This window comes from Felis catus, chromosome E2 (assembly GCF_018350175.1).
Source record: "Felis catus isolate Fca126 chromosome E2, F.catus_Fca126_mat1.0, whole genome shotgun sequence".
Classification (NCBI taxonomy): Eukaryota; Metazoa; Chordata; class Mammalia; order Carnivora; family Felidae; genus Felis; species Felis catus.
The window spans coordinates 13,917,503-13,937,325 of record NC_058382.1 but is presented as its reverse complement, the minus strand read 5'-3'; the positions used below and the strand labels follow the sequence as shown (position 1 = coordinate 13,937,325).

Here is a 19,823-nt window from a genome sequence, read left to right as displayed (position 1 = left end):
GTGGGTTCGAGCCCCGCATCGGGCTCTGGACTGATGGCTCGGAGCCTGGAGCCTGTTTCCGATTCTGTGTCTCCCTCTCTCTCTGCCCCTCCCCTGTTCATGCTCTGTCTCTCTCTGCCTCAAAAATAAATAAACGTTAAAAAAAAAAAAAAAAAGAAACACCGCACCTTTGCTGGGCACTGGGCTACACGAGTGACCAAGGCAAACCTGTTCCTCCCCTTCCAGAATGCAGGCAACAGGTATTCGTTCAGTGAATAACCTTTCTCCACGTCTTCTAGGCACTAACTGCGGGGTTGGAATCCTGGTGCTGCCGCTTGGGAGCCAGGATGTGACCTTAGGCCAGTGGCTGCTCCTCTCCAGGTCCCTGTGTCTTCATCTGTAAAACGGGGGAGGATCTACTACCTTCCTAACTTGAAGAATTTGATAAATTAGCACTTACAGTCCAGTTGCTCAATCAGAACACCAAGGTCAGGGAGGGGCCTCGCCTGGGGCTAGGGAGTCTTCCCTGAGAAAGAGAGGCCAAAATAGAGAATGGAGTTCTCCTCAGCAGAGGGGCAGGGGCAGGCGAGTGACACTCGAGGGACCTGAAAGGCCAGTAAGGCTAGTGGCCTGAAGTGTGAGGAAGAACAGTCAGAGATCAGGAGAGATGAGCTGGGGCTGGGAGACTCCCTCCCACGAGCAACAAGTTGCTGCTGGAAAGCTCTGGAGGCAAGGGTTGAGACCTGGTCTGCATTTTAATGCTACTTATTTTTGAGAGAGGGAGGGAGCAGAGAGAGAGAGACACACACACGGAATCCCAAGCAGGCTCCAGGCTCTGAGCTGTGAGCACAGAGCCCAATGTGGGGCTTGAACCCACGCACCGTGAGATCATGATGGTGCTGAGCTGAAGTGGAATATTCAATGGACTGAGCCACCCAGGCGCCCCGCCTGGTTTGCATTTAAAATTTTTTTTAATGTTTTTATTTACTTTTTGAGACAGAGACAGGGCATGGGCAGGGGAGGGGCAGAGAGGGAGACACAGAATCCCAAGCAGGCTCAGAGCCTGATGCAGGGCTTGAACTCGCGAACTGTGAGATCATGACCTGAGCTAAAGTCCGACGCTCAACCGACTGAGCTACCCAGGCGCCCCTGGTTTGCATTTTAAAAAGCAAGGCTTCCTAGGCTCCATGGGAACAGACTGGGGGGCAGCAAAGGGTCTAGTGAGAAGGCTCCAGTCCAGAAAGAGGAGGATGGTCACCAGTGAAAAATGGCTGGATGCAACCTTCAGGTGGGACAGACGGGATCTGCGGGTTGACCTGTGGTCAGTGTCTTTCCTGGACAGGGAGCTTGTCTAGCTGCTCCTGGCTTTGCCCCCAGCCACACAGTAGGGGCTTACTACCGGGGGCGAGTGTGGGAGAAGGAGACATACGGGGAGCGGGAGGGGGCCTCTGCATGGAGGATCTCTGGCTGGAGGTCCTCAGGAACAGAGCCCACTCCCACGGCTGTTGGAAAAAGGACACTGGGGCACTCTTCAAATGGTGACAGAGCTGAGCTGTGGCCGGGGGCCCTGTCACCTGGCTCAGGGATGCAGCAGGCTAGCAGCTGGAGTCCTTCGGGCTGAGGAGCAGGGCCTGGCCACAGAGGCCGGCCCGCACCCCTCCAGCGGGCACCACGTATGCCCGGCCATCAGCGGCCCGCGAGGGCGAGAAGTCTGTCAGCTGCAGGTTGCTATCCCGGACCTGGTCGTAGTCCCACAGCTGGTAATGCCAACTCTTGCCCTGCTTGGAGAGAAGGTAGACGGCTCCTGGGGAACCTTCCTCTGGCAGGGATGGCGGCTGGCGGGCTGTGCTGGGCACCGGGTGGAACAGACCTGGCAGCTCGGGGTCCTCAGAATAGCCGAGGCCTGGCACAGCCTGCGTCCCCAGCAGGACCCCTGGGAGGAGAACAGAGGCTGTGAGCTGGAGTGAGCTCCCCACCGTAGCCCTTCAGGGTAGGTGTGGTACCACCCTCACACCACATTACAGAGAAGTCAGTGGGCCATGGGCACACAGCTGGGCTGGGACTGACCCAGGGTATCTGGCTCCCGGCTCCAGGCTTTTTAAAGTCCCGCCTCCTCCAGCCTGGTAGCACAGGGAGGGGAGGTGGCATTAAACAGAGCAAGCATCAATCACCCGATCCTCTCCTGCTGTCTAGTGAAAAAAACAAAAAACAAAAACAATGCTCAGTGGAGCCCTCGAGGCCACAGACCCCGGCATGGGGGGAGCCTCAATCCAGGCCACCGAACGTGCGAATCAGCCTTCTTGTAGGCAGCTGGGAATGACCAGGCCGATCGCTGTTTACTGACACGAGCAATGTGCCTGCGTCGTTCAGATTTTATGTACTTTGCCCACTGTCATCCTGATTTCCAGACGGAGAAATGGAAGCCCAGAGTCACAGAGCCTGGAAGTGGCTGGACCAGACCTGGAGTCCTGTTTGATTCTGAAGTCAATGCTCTGAGCTTCTGTTTACAGAAACGGTGACTGGCAGATACTGAGTCACCTGCTCCCTGCCAGGTCCCTGCTGAGTACCCTGCTGGGACAGGGACAGCCCAGCCCCAGTCCCTGCCTCAAGTATGAGTGAAATGCCAGCATAAGGGTGAGAATGTAGGGGTGACGGGGGCTAGGGACATCCAGGGATGCGGGAGGGAAGACCCACCTGTGCTCACTGCCCAGTGGGCCTTGTAGCCCTTCCTCTGACACGGCTCGTGGTTGAAGTCCTCGTCGTAGCTGCCACCGGGGTTAAGGCCAAAGCTGCGGTGTGGTCCTGGGAACGACCCTTCCCCATCCCCACCCAGCTCCCTTCTAGGACCTGGGATACGGGATGAGCAAGGGATGTCCGGAGACGAGGTGCCGCAGGACACGGTCTCTGTTGGGACCACCCAGGCCACCGCAGAGCAGCTCAGCCTGGCAGCCCAGTGCCTCCTGGGCCAGCTTGCCCATGTTGGCCACTGCAGGACGACACAGACAGAAGGATCACCATGTGCCTGGCTCCAAGCCACGGGCTAACTGAGGATCGGTGCCTTTAATTGTCACCACAACCACCACCTCTTTGTACAAATGCAGAAAATGAGGCACAGAGACGGCAAGCTGCGTGTCCACAGCCACTTGGCAGGAGGTGGCAGAGCTGGGCGGGGGAATGAAGACATCCTGTCTCCAGAGTCCAACTCATAACACTCTACTGGGTGGGGAGAAGGGCCTGAAGAACGGAACGGGGTCTCCTTGCACGCCTGGCTTGTGACCCTTCTGCACCCAACTCACCGGAGAACATCTCTCCCTGGGCCGTGTAGCCTCTGTCCACGGCCATCTGCACAAGTCTCTCCAGGGGGATGCCGCTGGGCGGTGCCAGGAGCGTGCCTGCCATCCACAAGGCCACCAGCCCACACCTGGAGAGAGACAAGCCCAGTCCCTGAACCCCTAAGTCGGGTCTTTACTGGGCCCTCTCTGTCCCGGAAGCTGGAGTGTGGGGAAGAGGTCTACTGCACTGGGGGTTTCCCTCCTTCTCCCAGGCCCGGTGGGGAGACCTCACTTCCCCCTTCCTAGGGGAGAGGGAGACCATGGCCTGTGGCCAGGGCTGGAGGGCTGCAGGGACAATGGGAGGGTGGGGAAGGTCACCTGAGCTTTCAGGAGGAGGAGGTGCGGAAGAAGCGGAGTCAGAGATGAAGACCATTTGCTTGCTTACTTGCTCATCCATTCCAGCAGTTTACTCCGCATGCGCCCTGGACCCCTGCCCCCTCAAGTTCCCCCTTTCCCACCCCTCCTCCTTGCCTCATGCGGGCTGAGATGAACCCACGCCCCCCACCCTACAGATAGGTTCTCTGGAAGCACAGCAAAGGCAGACAGGGGTTGGGGTCCCAGATCAGGGCACGTACTGAGGGCCTTCCTGGATGAGGGAGGGCAGGTCGGCACAGAAGAGGATCCACTGCAAGTCACTTCTGAAACTGAATAAGAGCCGTACTCAGGTCACAGGGGAACCAGCTCCTCGGTCCCCCCTTGAGGTCTGCCTGTCAACAGTATGATTGGAAAAAAATAGGATAAAACAGGCAGAGAGGGAAAGGATTAGGGCCTGAGGTCCCTGGGTGGGGAGAGAGATATTTTGGCACAATGCTGGGAGTGTCTGACCACAGCAAACCCCCCCCCTCCCAGGGGTAAGGCTCCTCTTAAGAATGTTAACAGACACTACCTACTCCCTCAGGAATTTGACAAAAGACCCGACTAAATATCAGACCCTAAAATCTTACAACCCACAAGGAACGGTGGGGCTATAGACCACCCTTCTTACAGTGGAAACGAGCCAATCAGGAGTGGACAACCCAGCACCTAGAGTTGTCCAGCCAATAACCTGAGAAGGAACAAGGCGGAAGGGGGGGGGGAGGGCGACCAGGACCTTAGAAAACAAGGACCCTTGCCTATAGTCCTTGGGCGTTCACTTTCAAAGGTCCCCTCTGCAAAGAGCACTTTCGTACTATTCTTACTTTCTCATCTTATACTCCAGTAAACTTTTGCCTGCTGCTCATTATGCGTCCACCTCTTCACTCTTCGAAGCTGCGAGACAATAAACCCCGGGTATTGTGGCAAAAAATCCTGCAACAGTGGTGTTGAGGGGTGGTGAAAGGCGCCCGGCCGGGCTGTCCTAAAGCCTGAGGGCAGCTCCAGGCTCTGATGAAGACTTCCTTCTCCCCTGAGGAGACACCTCTCCCTTCCCGGGCCTCAGTGTTCCTCATCTGCTCAGTGGGAACCCTTCTTCCACCTTCTGCTCCCTCCCTGCTCCTTCTCTCAGTTATTGAAGGAGCAAAGGACAGACGTGTAAAAGCTTTGCAACTAGGAGCCAGAAAAATGGACTAATTAGAGAACATTTCTCAAAGAGGTGTCTCTATACCTAAACGCTTCCTGCGATTTTTTCCCCCTTCCCGTGCCTGTCAAAATAGGGATGAAGATTCCTCAACTCAGCCTCGAGTAGAAACAGGTAACAACATGCTCACGGCCTAAGAGATCACCCTGCTAATGAGCCCTTGCAGGCCTGCCCAGCCCCACCCTTGGGGGGGGGGGCCACTCCGAAAATTTTGATCCCGATCCTGCCCCAGGGCTCAGGAGGGGAAGGGCAACTTGCTTACACAGTACTTCTGTTCCAAGTGCAAGACTGGGGTGGGGGGGGAACCTAAAGCTCCTGGTTCCCAGTTTGGGGCACCCTCCGGAGGAAAGGTGTTATCACAGCACAGTGGTTAAAAGCCGCCTGAATGCAAATTGGGCTCTCCCTCTTCTAAGCTCTTTGGCTAAGTGACTTCACCTTCTTGAGCCTCCCGTTTCTTTATCTGGAAAATGACATCATAGTTCCTATCTCATAGAATCACTGAGAGGATAAAGTACCTACCTAAGAACACTCAGCACAGGGCCTGATAAACGGCAGACCTGGAATAACGGGTGATTGTTACTTGCCTCCCTTTGGTTAGGGCATTTAGAACAGATTATAAACTTATCTAGAGAGCTGGGGGTTTCTTCCACGGGTCTGAGTAACTCATTGTATCGGCTCACCCACCACAGCCCCAAGGCCAGGTCTAGCCTCCTCCTGCCTGGGTCTCTTGGGCCCCCTGACTGTCTTACCACCCCTACTCCCCTCAGGTAGCCTCCCTTTCTGTGCAAAGCCCTTCAATGGCTCCCCGGTGCCCTCAGGACAGTCCACCTTCCTCCACGTGGCGCCCGTGCTCTGTGTGATCTGGCTCCGGTCCACCTGTGGAACCCCATGTTTACTACCTGCCCCCCACCATCCTGTTAAAGAAATATTTGCAGGGGCGCCTGGGTGGCGCAGTCGGTTAAGCGTCCGACTTCAGCCAGGTCACGATCTCACGGTCCGTGAGTTTGAGCCCCGCGTCGGGCTCTGGGCTGCTGGCTCAGAGCCTGGAGCCTGTTTCCGAGTCTGTGTCTCCCTCTCTCTCTGCCCCTCGCCCGTTCATGCTCTGTCTCTCTCTGCCCCAAAAATAAATAAACGTTGAAAAAAAAAATTTTAAAAAAAAGAAATATTTGCAGATGCCTGAAAAGAACACCTCTCCATTTCAGCCCGCACCTCTGAACAGTTTGTTTACTCCCCTCATCGCATACCCCTGCACCTACAGGATAGCTCTCAGGGGTCCCCTTCTCCAGGCAGGCCCCACTAACACCTCCCCCGCCAGCCTTGGCCTTGTGGTCCCTCAGGACTCCCTCATTACAGCTCTGTCACTGGTGAGGGAGGGATCTGTCTCTGCTGCTGGACTAGGTGCCTGTGAGGGCAGGATCTCTCTTCTTTGGCGAAGGCACACCGCTGAACAGGTCTAAGTAGGGGGCTGAAGCACTCAGGCTGTTTGACCTTGAGGAAATGGGAAACCCCAAGAGATGGCAGAAGTGATCCGCGGATGGGTGGTTCGGTGAGACCCTACCGGTCCTTCTGCAACTTCAGGAGCCTCTTCACGTCATCTCTGCTCCTGGGGACCGGGCCGGCCTTCTCTAAAGCCTCCTTCAGGAGCTGGCTCTTCTCTAGACCGAAGACATGAGGGGGAGCCGGCCCCCCAACGGCGGGTGGAGGCGGCAACGGGGGTGGTGGGGGAATAGGGGCCTGGAGACTGGAGGCAGGGGGCAGCAAAGCTAAATTGGGCAGGTTTGGGGGTAGAGAAAGAAGTGGAGTGATGGGCCCTTGGGGGACAGGGATTCCTGGAGAAGGGGCTGGGGGCTCTAGGGGAGGAGAGCGTGGAGAACTCATTTTTGGGTCTCCCACAGCATGCATAGCCTGGAAGATTTGAGGATGGGAGAGGGATGGATCCTCTAAAATGAGTTAATCGCAGGGATGTAAGTTCTGAAGGTTTTACAGCGGAGTTCCAGAACTTGGGTGCTGAGCAGTGGGATTAAAAGGATCAGGACTGACATGTGGAACTAGGGGAGCAGGGGTTAGGCTGACCCGTATCATCAGAGATCTAACAGTTAACAGGGAGTGGTCTTTTATCCGGGAATAGATTTGTGGTTTGGGGTTGCTTTGCCAGGCTCAAGGAGGGTAATTTAGTAAAAGTTACGGTATCATCCCGGGCCAGGTCTGGAAACTCGGGAGTCAGTTTCGGGAAAATGAAGGATAGGACTTGGGGCGAGGCCCTACGGGGTGGGACTTCGGGGCCCAGGGCTAGAGACTAGGGAATTTAGGCTCTGTAACCCCTCACATTCCAGGCCCGAGTTCGGAACCTTCAAGCTGACCTTTGAATCAGAGGTCAAGAGATCAAAAGGACACCCGGCAGGGAGAATGGCTTAGTCGTAGAGAAGGTCCTGGAATCAGAGCGCAAAAGGAAAAGTCCCGTGGCCTGGGGAAGGTTCAGGGATCGGAGGACGTTGTGAGCCGCAACACCGCCGGGATAGGTAGTGGAGCCTGAAAATAAAACGCTCCTCCTCTTCCAGCAAAATGGTGGCCGCAGCACACATTTTTTCCCATATCACGTGGTAGTACTCGCGACCCGTGTCCCGCCCAGTGGCGTCACGTGACGAGAGAAGGCAGGGCGGTGGGGGAGAGGAGAAGCTATCAAAGGACTGCCCCCGGAAGAGACTGAAGCGCGAGCGGCTTCTCCATTGGCAAGAAGCGCGTGAGGGGGCCCGGCCTTCACTGATTGGTCCGTGGACCCCCAGGGGAGGGTCCGGTGGGGCGTTTTCGGCCGAGGCGGGAACCCAAATGTCGTTTTGATTGGCAAGTTTGGGGCGAAGGGGCGAGGATTACTCTGATTGGTTAAGCTGCTGAGTTTCGGCACGGGACTGGCTTGCAGAAAGACAAGGGCGGGACCAGGAGAGGAAGCTTTTACAGTCGGCTCTCAGAAACGTAGGAGGCGACACTTGCGTGAGCTGCGCCTCTGTTGGTGAGTAATCTGGGGTGCAGGCGGCCATCTACGCCGGGCGGGCGGAGCGCTTGGCGCCTGGGCTTTCCCGTGCCTCCTGTGGAGAAACTATTTTCCCGCTGCGCGAGGTTAGGGCGCCGCGGAGTCGTCTCTCCTTAACTGGCTCTTACATTCGCACTTTTTCTCCTGGGCCGCCCTTTGAGCTCGTGGGCCTATGGGAGTTGCCACTTAGGACGCTCCGCCTACTGGTTCGCGTAGAGCATCCTGGGACTCGTAGTAAACCTCTCGAGAGTTCCCACGCGGGGAGGCGGAGCCGTGTCCTGCTTTCGCTTTGTTTTCCAATCTCTGCCTCCTTCCCGCCTCTCCTGGCTTCCTCGTGAAAGGAAGATCCCTGAGCAGCCCGTTAAGGCCGCTTTGGGGCAAAGGATTCGGAGAAACCCAGGGCTGAAGTTAACCTTTTTCCTTCTTTCAGCTCTACCTCGGCACCTCTCTCCATGGCAGTTCCCGAGACCCGCCCCAACCACACTATTTATATCAACAACCTCAACGAGAAGATCAAGAAGGATGGTGAGTTCTCAGGATAGTCCAGATTGCAGGTTACCTCGCGCACTCTTCCACCTCCAGCATTCACTTCTCTTCCTTCCCTTTCTCTAGCCAGCCAAACTGTTAGGGTTAATCCTTGAGCCTTTGCCCACGCTGCGTTCTGTGTCTCTAACACTCCTTCAGTTCATCTTATCAGCTTGGCCATCAGCTTGGTCACTGTCCATCCTTCAAGGCTTCAGCTCACAGGACGCCTCCAAGAAGCTTTCCCCATCCTCTTTCCCCTCGGGTGCCTGCCTCTGACTTCCCATAGGCCCTGGACATCTCCCGCTCAAGCCCTGATGGCTCTGGGCTGTTACGTGAGCATGAGGGTAAGCTCTGGGATTGTCTTGGTCACGGTGGTGTTTGTTCTCCCCGATCAGCCCACAATGGATAGGTTTTAATTTCAAAAAGAAAATGAGATCATAGTAACGATGGCTAACACTGTTACCAGGTACTGGTACGTACATCTCTGTTACAGTAAATTTTCAACAACAAACCTTCAGGAAGGAGCTATTACTCCTGTTTCTCAGATGAGGAGACAGGCTCAGGCATGATGTGGTTTGCCCAGGGTCATGCAGCAAGGTAAAGTGGTTGAGACCACCACTCCGGAATTCTGCTTAAGACCTCGATTTTTGGGGCGCCTGGGTGGCTCAGTCGGTTAAGCGTCCGACTTCGGCTCAGGTCATGATCTCGCGGTCCGTGAGTTCGAGCCCCGCGTCGGGCTCTGTGCTGACTGCTCAGAGCCTGGAGCCTGTTTCAGATTCTGTGTCTCCCTCTCTCTGACCCTCCCCCGTTCATGCTCTGTCTCTCTCTGTCTCAAAAATAAATAAACGTTGGGGGCGCCTGGGTGGCTCAGTTGGTTGAGCGGCCGACTTCAGCTCAGGTCATGATCTTGCGGTCTGTGAGTTCGAGCCCCGCGTCGGGCTCTGTGCTGACTGCTCAGAGCCTGGAGCCTGTTTCAGATTCTGTGTCTCCCTCTCTCTGACCCTCCCCCGTTCATGCTCTGTCTCTCTCTGTCTCAAAAATAAATAAACGTTAAAAAAAAAATTAAAAAAAAAAAACCTTGATTTTTGACATTATCACCTTGATTGAACCTTATTTTCTATATTTGAAAATTGAGCAAAGTCCTAATATTTTCTTTGCGTGGATGTTACGTGGATTAAATTAGCTAAACATCCAAACAGTGTTGACTTTTATGGTACCTGGCAGTTAGTATGGGCTGGATGGAACTTAGCTCTTATTATCACCTTAAGAAAATTGTTGGGAGAACCAATGGAGCTTGCTGGGATTAAGTTTTGAGGTTACCAATAAAGTTACTGTTGAAGAAAGAAAAACAAGCCACGTAAATCCCTTATATGCTCCTAGAGTATCATGCTCAGCCAGTTCTCTATGATGCTGGGAAAACACCCGGTGACAGACATTCCCCGTCTTGCCTTCATGGAGCCATATTCCATTGGGAAAGACAGACCTGCTTCCAGACAGTGATACCCCAGAGTCGCCAGGGCCGTGATTGGGAAGCACAACCAGAGTGATCAGGACTGGGTTTGAGCACCTAGGTAGAGGGATTTGTTCCCTTTCGTAGAAGAGGAGATGTCTTGGAAAAGCCTTCCAGGTCGAAGAAACAGTATGTATGATGTGAGGGAGAAGAGCGTCCTGAACCTGGACCAACATATGATGGTGTCTGGGGGCAAAAGAGAGCCCAGGCTATTCTGGAAACTACCAAGTAGTTGTGTGTGACTGAGGCTTGGGACTCAGAACCTTCCAGTGAGCAGTGCGCTGATAGCTCATGGGATCTTGTGGGAGGATGGGCCCATAGACTTTGTTCTGAGGGCATCTGGGAGCCAGGCGAGGGACACGATGTGTGGAGGGTGAACTTGAGCGGGCAGGAGAGAAGGGAAAGAGAGAGGCCCAGAGTCCGGGGGAATGGCTGAGCCTCAAACTGGGTTCATGGGTGTGGCGGATGGAGACCAACACCAGAAAGGTGTCAGCAGAATTTTTGGCTAACTGCGCCAGAACACCTTTTACTTCCCTCTTGACCCCACCCTCTCCTGAATTTTCTTTTCTTGCCTCACCTAGTCTTTCAGCAAGTATCTTCAGCTCGGGTGCCTTTTCTGTATGAGATTTTTTTTCTTTTAACATTTTATTTTTGAGAGAGAGACCGAGCGTGAGCAGGGGAGGGGCAGAGGGAGAGGGAGACAGAATTCAAAGCGGGCTCCAGGTGCCGAGCTGTCAACACAGAGCCTGAAGCGGGGCTCAAACTCAGGAACTCACAAACTGTGGGATCATGACCTGAGCTGAAGTCAGATGCTCAACCGACTGAGTCACCCAGGGGCCCCGGTATTCTATTCTGTTAGGTATGGCAGTTTGTTAGTGAGCTATGGGTTCAGATGGACTTGGGTCCTGGCTCCCATCCCAGCTCTCTAAGGCTCTTCCCGGTACCTTCGGGACACTCCTGTTGAGCCAGTGACAAATCCTCTGAGAGCCTATTTCCACGTTATTAAAAAAGTGAGACCATTACAGTTGCTGCCTCAGGAAGCGGTTGTAAGAATTTAGTGAAGTTCTTTCCGTAAAAAGACGTTTAGTGGTATTGTTATTCATACAACTGTTTTTGGAGAAGCGTGGGTGCTACAGCCTGCACTGAGCATGGGGTTACTGCAGTAAACAGTGGAGAGGCTTGTGGCTCTTCAGGATAGCTAAACGGCAGGTTAGCCAGCGTGACGTCAGGAGGTGGGAAATGCCGTGAGGGAAAAGCAGTTAGGTACAAGGAGTGGAGAGAGTGATGGGAGGTGGCATTTATTTAGACAGGGTGGTCGGGGAAGGTCTCTGTGGTGGGAACACTTTTACTGAGACCTGGGTGACCAGAAGGAGAAAGGTCTTTGCCGTGGAGGCAGCAGCCAGCGCAAAGGTCCTGAGGCCACACGTGTGTACCGGCCTGAGAAAGGGCTGTGAGGCCAGTGTGGCTAGAGATAACGGGAGAGGGGTGGAGTGTGGGGGGATGATATTGGAGATGTTGGCCAGGGCCACGTCACATAGGCCTGGGTCAAGGTGCCGGTGACAAAGAAAAGAATGCTCCCATGTATCGAGCATTTACCGTGTGCCCTTTGTTACGTGTGGCTCCTGTACTTTATGCGACAGCCCCAGGAGGCAGGTACCAGTACTGTCCGTGCACACAGGGGAGCGCACACAACCCATCCCAGTGATTCTTGGCTGCTGCTGGTGTTGCTGCCTCTTGGGGATTCCAGACCTGTGGCAACCGTGGCCTTTGGCTGATGGCGTCCATTCTGGGCCATGCCTGGCTCTGAAAAAGGAACTCAACCCCCAGGACAAGGTACCAAGACCTCCAGTCACCCACGGGTGCTTTCCTTCCTCCCCCTGCAGAGCTGAAGAAGTCCCTGTACGCCATCTTCTCCCAGTTTGGCCAGATCCTGGATATCCTGGTTTCCCGAAGCCTGAAGATGAGGGGCCAGGCCTTTGTCATCTTCAAGGAGGTCAGCAGCGCCACCAACGCCCTGCGCTCCATGCAGGGCTTCCCCTTCTACGACAAGCCCATGGTGAGCGCTGTGGGTGTGGAGGGTGTGCACGCACCGCGGTGCTGTGGTAGACTGGATGGGTCTGGGCCTCCCGTCTCCCGCCGTCCAGTCTCCTGTAGTCGGCAGTCCCTCTTGCTGTTTGTCACCATTCACTGTTCTTTGTACTGGGGTGGGGGTGGAGGACACACAGTGCCCCCAGATGGTGACCTCTTAGAAGTGTCAGGGCTGGGATGGGGGAGGTGCCCAGAGCTTGGAGAGCTTAGAGGAGGCACCTTACCCAGTCCAGGGGTTCAGGGAAGGCTTTCTGGATTTGAGGCTCCAAGGAGAAAGACTAGCTGGGGGAAGCAGGGGAGAAAGCGTTAGATAACCGAGAACGTTAGGAAAGTGGGTCAAGTCTGTTTGGCTGGAGCGAAAGGGTGGGAGTGGGGGCAGAGTATGGCCTGGAGATCAAGTCAGAAGTCAGGCCCAGGGGCCAGAGTTTGTCTTGCAAGTGGACTTGACTCTGCGGGTGGTGGGGAGCCATGGAAGGGTTTAGGGAGTTGCCTCTGGCCGTTGGGAGAATGGATTTGAGGGGGGAGTTTAGGGGAGGCTGGGTCAGCTTCCCAGGTGTGAGGGTTTGGGCCAGGACCAGGGCGGGGGGTCGTGAATGGGGAGAATCGGGTGGGTTGCAGGTGTTCAGGAGACTAAGTGGCCGGCCGGGGGGCTGGGGAGGGGGCTGCCTTCTGGGAGGTGAAGAATGGCTTAAAGTGCCCGTCCTGAACTAGAATTCCTGCCACATCACTGGCAGACATCTTTGGTTCCTGGGGCCTTTCCCCTTGTCCCTCTTAACCAGTGTTTGAGTTACATCTGATTGGAATATGCCTCCCTGAACCTACTCCCTTGGGTAGGGAAAGCAATGCTCAGGTGTCCAGGTCCCAGGCAGGTCGCCTTCTGTGGAAGACAGTGGGCCCTGGGGGCCGTGGGGTAGCCTGGAACCCTCCCCTCCATGTTGGGAGGGGGCACTGATTTGCCTGCTGTTTTCTCTGGGCGTGGGAGCCCAGACTTGGCCACATCTTCTGATGTTTTTCTGGAGCAGCTAGAAATTAGTTTTTGAAGTATAAAGACCACGATCTTACTTGATCCTCCTCCCTGCTCTGCCTCCCAAATCACCCCTTGGACCATATCAAACACTCAAGCACCAGTGAGCTCTGTCGGGGAGCCTGTCAACCCTACCTTCAAAATATCCACCGCTGCCTACTCCTCACCCCTCCCCTGCTGCTGACCTGGTCTCTGCTCTGACCCCTGCTCCCCACAGGCTGTTCTCTGTGCCGCAGCCACAGCGTTTCTTCCAGCACACCAGTGAAGTCTCATCACTCCCTGCTTATGACACTCCATGGCTCCCAGCTTTCTTAGGGAAAAAAAAGCCAAGTTTCACCAAGGTCTCCAGAGTTCCTCCTTTGCTTCTGTGATCTTATCTCCTTCCTCCGAGTCTGCATTGATCTTGCCTTTCCTTGAACACACTGCACACCTTCACTCTGTTGGTCCTTTGCTAGAAGGCTCTTTCCCTAGATCTCCCTCCATTCCTCTGTCTCTACACCAGGGTCACATCATTGAGGCCTTTCCTGGCCACATCTAAAAAAAATTTTTTTTTTAAACATTTATTTATTTTGAGTGAGGGAGCATAAATAAGCACATGTGTACCTACAAGCCTGGGAGGAGCAGAAGGGGAGTGAGAATCCCAAGCAAGTTCTGCAGTCTCCAGAGCCCAATACCAGGCTCGATCTCACGAACTGCATCATGACCTGAGCTGAAATCCAGAGTTGGACATTCAACCAACTGAGCCACTCAGGCGCCCTATGAAATTTTCAATTCTTAATCTTTTTTTTTTTTTTTTAAGTAGGTTTCACACCCTATATGGGACTTGAACTCCTGACCCTGAGATTGAGAGTCCCATGCTCTACAGACTAAGCCCACCAGGCGCCCCTGAAATTTTCAGTTTTTTTCAACACTTCCCATCCACTTCTCCAGTTCACTTTTTTTTTTAATGTTTATTTTTGAGAGAGAGACCGCATGAGCAGGAGAGGTGCGGGGTGGTGGGATACAGAATCAGAAGCAGGCTCCTGGCTCTGAGCTGTCAGCACAGAGCCCTACACGGGGCTCGAACCCATGAACCGTGAGATCATGACCTGAACCGAAGTCAGATGCTTAACCGAGTAAGCCACCCAGGCGCCCCTCCAATTCACTTTTTAATCTTTTTTCATTGTGTCTTCCTCAGTGAATTACAGCATGAGGGCGGGGGCCTTTTGATAGGCTCATTGCTGTACCCACAGAGTCTAGGTTCTCCATAGACTACTGAGGTTGAGATTTATTAGCCTGGGAGTCTAAACTTTGGTGTGACTGGAACCCCCTTGCACAGTGTTCCTGTGTTGCCCTTTTTTTCCTCAGGCTTTCTGCCTTTGGCCCGATGCCCAGGACTGTCCCATTTTCCCTTCAACACCCAGTGACCAAACTACGTGCCAGCTACTCTTCAAAGCACTTCAGCTCATTTAGTCCTTAGACTCATCCTTTCGAATGGGAAATACCACAGTCCCCATTTTACAGATGAGAATGTTGAGGCTGGTGATTTCTGTAACATGGCTCTCAGAGTGACTGGGAAGGTCTGCTCTTGTACCCGGGCCATTTGGCCTTGAAATAAACCTACATTCTTCACCCTTCTGTTCTCTATTTGGCAGCGCATTCAGTATGCCAAGACTGACTCGGATATCATTGCCAAGATGAAGGGCACCTTCGTGGAGCGGGACCGCAAGCGGGAGAAGAGGAAGCCCAAGAGCCAGGAGACCCCAGCTGCTAAGAAGGCCGTGCAGGGTGGGGCAGCCGCCCCCGTGGTGGGGGCTGTCCAGGGGCCTGTCCCGGTAAGCCAGAGCCCAGGGATACTGCTCTTTCCCCCGTCAGGCCTTCCTCATGGCCTGGCTTATGGGCACAGTGTATGTATAGGGGTCTCCCCTTGGGCATTGACACCCCCTCTCCTTCATTTCCTTCTAGAGATTGTGCGCCTGTCTCAGGGATTAAACACCTGTGTAATGGTGTCTGCACTTAGAAATGCCTCCTTGCTTGCCCAGCTTTCTCAGGATCTCTCTCTGTGTCTCAGTCCTTTGTTTTTTTTTTTTTTCCTCCCCTTGACCTTGATCCTGCTCCCTGTGTCTTTTAAGTTAATGCCTGTGCAGAAAATCCAGAGGAAGCCACGCATCAACTTTTTCTGGATTAGCGAATTTAATTTAGCAGGGCCACCAGACATAAGGTCGGTACGGAAGAAGTTTTATTTCCGTGTGCTAGCACCAAAGAAGTAGACTCCAAACTGAAAAAGAGCTCGGGAGTAAATCCAACGGAAGGTGTGTAGAATCCCCCACCAAAACAACAGAATCTCGCTGAGAGAAGTGGGAGATGAATTCAACAAATGGATGCGAGACTCAAGACTTGTTGAGATGTCAGTTCTCCACATTGGTCTAAAACTCAACACAGTTGCAATCAGAATGCTAACAGGAATTTTGGGAAGGCGCTGGCAGTCTGTTTCCAAGTGTCTGTGGAAAGGCAAAGCGAGGCAGGTGAGAATAAAGCTGGCGGACCTGCTGTAGTCATCAAGATGATGTGATGTTGGCCTAAGGGGAGGAAGATGGACCAGGAAGCAGACAGAACACAGTCCAGAAATAGATCTGCACAGGTGTGGTTACTCAGCCTATGAAGTTACCACTGGGGTCCAGTAGTGAAAGGCCTTTTTTTTTTTTTTTTTTTGCTGGTAAATGGTGCTGGGCCCACTGGGTATCTGTAAGGCAAAGAATTAGTTCTACCTCAACTGTATCAGTTAACTTGAGATGAATTGTAGACCTCGGTGTGACAGCTTAGAACAAAAAAGATTCTAGAAGGAAACAGGAAAATCTCTTTGGGACCTTTGTGAGGCCACAGAAAGTAGAGCCGTCCTGTTTTCTAAACAGAATCGAGAAAGCCCCTAGTAGGATAGATGAATTGCATCTACTCCTTATTTCTGAGTCTCCACGTTGGCTTTTCTGACCGGATCACCCTGTATTTGTCCTACTTTTACCCACGCCAGCTCCCCTTTTGTCTGGCATCGGCAACGGTGTGGGAGTCGCTGCCCAGCTTCCCTGTTCTTACTCTCCTCTTCTGCACCCAGCTTTTTGTCCACCTTTTTTTGTCTGCAGCTGTGATTTCAACTCTAGCAGCCCCACCTCCCCGGGGTGCCTTCCCTGGGTATCTCCCCTGGGTGCATGAGTTGTGTGCCCTCAGACTGGCTCCCTTCTCCCCCTTTGCCACCACCTCTCCCGTCTCTTTCTGCATCTGCCCCGACTGTCCCTGTCCACCTCTGCCTTGCACTGTGTTCTTTTTTCTGCAGGTCCCTTTTTTTTGCCTTGAAGTTTATTTTTGGAAGGAAAAGTACAGCTTGCTCATTATAGCATTTCTTTTCACTCCTTTTGTTAACAATTGTCAGCATTTGATTTTTTCCAGGTTTTTTTTTTTTTTTTTTTTTTTTTTTTTTTTTTTTTTCTGCTCCTGTATTGATAAACAAAGTTAGGTCACGTTGACTGGTTTTTTTTTATGTTAGAAAAAAAATTTTTTTTAACTTTCTGGCTTGAGTTTGCCCTTGAAGCTTGGGTCTGGTTTGCTCCATCCATTTCCCTTTGGGTGACCTTTGTCTCTATAGGTCCCTTTTTCACTTCTTTCCAAATCTGGGTCTTTCTCCCTGTTGTCTTTCACACCCAGGGTTTCTTCTGATGACCTCTTCTCTCTGCCTCCTGCTGACCCCAAACCTGCCTCCTGCCTGTCAGCCACCCCCCTCAGTCCTGCCTCCCTCTCTCTGCAGGGCATGCCCCCGATGACTCAGGCACCCCGCATCATGCACCACATGCCGGGCCAGCCTCCGTACATGCCACCGCCTGGCATGATCCCGCCTCCAGGCCTGGCGCCCGGCCAGATCCCACCAGGGGCCATGCCCCCCCAGCAACTTATGCCGGGGCAGATGCCACCTGCCCAGCCTGTAAGTGTCTACTTCTGGGGTCTCATACAAACCGTCAGAACACGGGACTAGAAAGGGATGGGTGGGGGTGCTGTCTTAGGGTGGGTGATCCGGGCAGGCCCCCCGGAGGAGGTGCCGTTAGATGATAAGAATAAGGATATGGCAGTGGGGCCAGGCCCTGGGGTAGAGAGGGATCGGTATGTTTATTGGAAGAGCTTCGGAAAGGCAGGGTGAGGCTAGAGCGGTGGCCAGAGCCTAGATTGATTTGGTGAACTTCTGCTCAGCCCCTGCTAATGGATACAGCAGTGCTCTTTGTGGCTTATCGTCCCATGGGGGCAGGGCAGTGTCGACAGGCAACATCAGGTGTGTCAGGCGAAGGACCGGAAGGAACTCCAGTGGGGCAGGGGGTGGGAAATGGGAAGGCGGTAAGTCCCCACTAGACTCACGGGGTCTGTTGACTTCCTTGCAGCTTTCCGAAAATCCACCAAATCACATCTTGTTCCTCACCAACCTGCCCGAGGAGACCAACGAGCTCATGCTGTCCATGCTTTTCAACCAGTAAGTGGGGCCAGTAGCTGGGCAGGGGCCCCATGGGCGATGGCCAGGAGATGGCGCCATGGGGACCAGTCTCGGGGTTGTGCAGGTGGAGCCCTGAGCCTGCTTGGGATTTGCAGGCAGGACAGTGACTGGAGGCAAAAAACGGAGGAAGCAGCAGCTGAGCATGCTGGACCTTCCTCCACTTTTGTGAGGGGTGGGGGAGTCAAGGTTCTGGGCTTCGTCTTTCCAGCCTCTGAGTCAGAAATGCAAGGTGCACAAGAAACAGCCATGAGGTGGCATGGAGCACTGGCTGGATTGGCCATAATTGGCAACTCGAACTGCATTTGCTGGCGGTGGGGATATTTAAAATCTTGCGTGCCGGGGTGTAGGCCACTGTGGCTATCGCACAGGGTAACTGTTCACTGGTTAGTGAAGGAAGGGGAGTGTGTGCTCACCTGGTGGCCCTGCTTATGATCTTACGTTCTAAAGAACTTCTTTTTTTTCTTTAAGTTTATTTTGAGAGGGCGCGTGCACAAGCGGGGAAGGTTGGGGGGGGGCACAGAATCTGAAGCAGGCTTCAGGATCCGAGCTGTCAGCACAGAGCCCCAGGCGGGGCCCAAACTCACAAATCGTGAGATCATGACCTGAGTCGCAATCAAGAGTTGGGCGCTTAACCAACTGAGCCACCCAGGCGCCCCAAGCGATAGGTATTTTGTAAGAATAGCGGCAGAAGAAAGGATACCTAGTAAACTTGAAGATGGTTGCCTAATGGGGAAGGAAGGTAGGGCAGAGAAGAGGGAATGGAGAAAAACAGCCGATCAAAAAAGGGTGGTATTTGTTTCTGGAATGGGGTGGGTGGGTTGAGATTGACGAAGGACATGGCGGCAGTGTCCTGTTTCTTGGTTTAGGTTATTTATGATTGCATAGGTGTTCACGTTAAAGTATTTCCTTAAACCATATGCTTATGTTGTGTGTACCTGTTTGTGTTAGGGTTCCTCAATGTAGCGTTTTGCATATTTGGGGCTGGATAGTCCTTTGTTACTGGGAGCATCCTGTGCTTTGTAGGATGCTTAGCAACATCCCTGGCCTCTGCGCTCCAGATACCAAAACGTGGGAAGGAGATGCCAAGTCTGGATACCTGAGGTCTGTTCCCTTCTTTCAGGTTCCCTGGCTTCAAGGAGGTCCGACTGGTCCCCGGGCGGCATGATATAGCATTCGTGGAGTTTGACAATGAGGTACAGGCAGGGGCTGCTCGCGATGCCCTGCAGGGCTTCAAGATCACCCAGAACAATGCCATGAAGATCTCCTTTGCCAAGAAGTAGCACCTTTTTCCCCTGCCTGCCCCTGCCCCCTGTTCTGGGGCCACCCCTTCCCCCCTTGGCTCAGCCCCCTGAAGGTAAGTCCCCCCTCGGGGGCTTTCTCAGAGCCGTGTGTGAGTGAGTGGTCGCCACACAGCATTGTACCCAGAGTCTGTCCCCAGACATTGCACCTGGTGCTGTTAGGTCGGAATTAAAGTGGTTTTTTTTTGAGGTTTGGTTTTTCACAACCATTTGTCGTTTTTATTTTCTTGTTCTCTGTGCCTCCCTTTCTCACACATCAGAATATTCTGGGTGTTTGGACCTCTCAGGGTATTGGGGTTTGCAACCTTGGGAAAACACAGAATAGGGTATAACTTTGTCTAAGTTTCAGTTACCTTTACTACTTTGGGAAAATTTCTATTTTGTCTCCATCAGCATTCAGAGCAGGAAATTGAAACCCAGGCTGCCATGTACAGTTGGGCAGGTTGTGTACTGCACAAGGATGCTACCTTTAAGGATACCCTATTCATTTTATAGATTTATATGTTTTTTCTAACATGATAGAGTGTTAAGAGGTTTTTCTTTCTTGTTTTTTAATGTTTATTTTTGAGAGAGAGAGAGACAGAGTGCAAACAGGGGAGGCAGAGAGAGAAGATGACACAGAATCTAAAGCAGGCTCCAGGCTCCAAGCTGTCAGCACAGAGCCTGATGCAGAGCTCGAACTCACGAACCACGAGATCATAACCTCAGCTGAAGTTGGTCGCTTAACCGACTGAGCCACCCAGGTGCCCCAAGAAAGAGGTTTTCCTTCACCTTTTTCAAATCTTCACAAAAATGCTTTCTGTCATAGCAGCAGTCCCCCAAAAACCATGCTAGATACTTCAGGAAGAAAAGGATGGGAACAGGGTACTCAGGAACTCATTGGAAGAATAGCAGGAGTGGCAGCCTGGGTTGGGGACACTTGAGTTCAGGTTTGCAACCTGTGACTGAGCTGCAGTCTGGAGTCCAGGAAGGTGCCA

At 53.3% G+C, this 19,823-nt stretch overlaps 2 protein-coding genes across 12 annotated transcripts; one reads left to right on the top strand and one right to left on the bottom strand.

The window, feature by feature from the left end:
• Positions 1-1,026: 1,026 nt before the first annotated feature.
• CE2H19orf54 (chromosome E2 C19orf54 homolog) lies at positions 1,027-7,594 on the bottom strand. Of its 9 annotated transcripts, XM_023245034.2 has the most exons (8): positions 6,425-6,561; positions 5,386-5,423; positions 4,490-4,598; positions 3,887-3,955; positions 3,276-3,400; positions 2,836-2,965; positions 2,674-2,744; positions 1,027-1,912 (listed from the first exon to the last, which is right to left on the bottom strand). In XM_023245034.2, exons 3-8 carry the CDS (start codon positions 4,495-4,497, stop codon positions 1,575-1,577), a joined length of 741 nt encoding a protein of 246 aa, XP_023100802.2. In that variant the 5' UTR covers positions 4,498-4,598; positions 5,386-5,423; positions 6,425-6,561; the 3' UTR covers positions 1,027-1,574. The 9 variants fall into 9 exon arrangements, with proteins under 9 accessions (XP_023100802.2, XP_023100807.2, XP_023100806.2 ...); XM_023245039.2 differs by lacking the exons at positions 4,490-4,598; positions 6,425-6,561 and adding an exon at positions 7,227-7,594; XM_023245038.2 differs by lacking the exon at positions 4,490-4,598.
• A 140-nt stretch (positions 7,595-7,734) lies between these two features.
• On the top strand, positions 7,735-19,052 carry SNRPA (small nuclear ribonucleoprotein polypeptide A). 3 transcript variants are annotated; one of them, XM_006941241.5, is made up of 7 exons: positions 7,735-7,873; positions 8,325-8,419; positions 11,813-11,985; positions 14,676-14,855; positions 16,817-16,990; positions 17,439-17,527; positions 18,669-19,052. In XM_006941241.5, the coding sequence occupies exons 2-7, from the start codon at positions 8,347-8,349 to the stop codon at positions 18,826-18,828; spliced, it is 849 nt and encodes a 282-aa protein (XP_006941303.2). In that variant the 5' UTR covers positions 7,735-7,873; positions 8,325-8,346; the 3' UTR covers positions 18,829-19,052. The 3 variants fall into 3 exon arrangements, with proteins under 3 accessions (XP_006941303.2, XP_003997834.2, XP_044902825.1); XM_003997785.6 differs by lacking the exon at positions 7,735-7,873 and adding an exon at positions 7,925-7,980; XM_045046890.1 differs by lacking the exons at positions 7,735-7,873; positions 8,325-8,419 and adding an exon at positions 10,798-10,939.
• Positions 19,053-19,823: the final 771 nt, after the last annotated feature.

Excerpts from the sequence above, each read along its gene's own strand:
- CE2H19orf54 (XM_003997858.6), bottom strand. The coding sequence starts at position 6,768 with ATGCATGCTGTGGGAGACCCAAAAATGAGTTCTCCACGCTCTCCTCCC. Across the intron at positions 3,956-6,424 it reads CTGAAGTTGCAGAAGGACCG|TTTCAGAAGTGACTTGCAGT; the intron begins GTAGGGTCTCAC and ends GCTCTTATTCAG. Across the intron at positions 2,966-3,275 it reads CCAGGGAGAGATGTTCTCCG|TGGCCAACATGGGCAAGCTG; the intron begins GTGAGTTGGGTG and ends GTCGTCCTGCAG.
- SNRPA (XM_006941241.5), top strand. The coding sequence starts at position 8,347 with ATGGCAGTTCCCGAGACCCGCCCCAACCACACTATTTATATCAACAAC. Across the intron at positions 8,420-11,812 it reads CGAGAAGATCAAGAAGGATG|AGCTGAAGAAGTCCCTGTAC; the intron begins GTGAGTTCTCAG and ends CTCCCCCTGCAG. Across the intron at positions 11,986-14,675 it reads CCTTCTACGACAAGCCCATG|CGCATTCAGTATGCCAAGAC; the intron begins GTGAGCGCTGTG and ends TCTATTTGGCAG.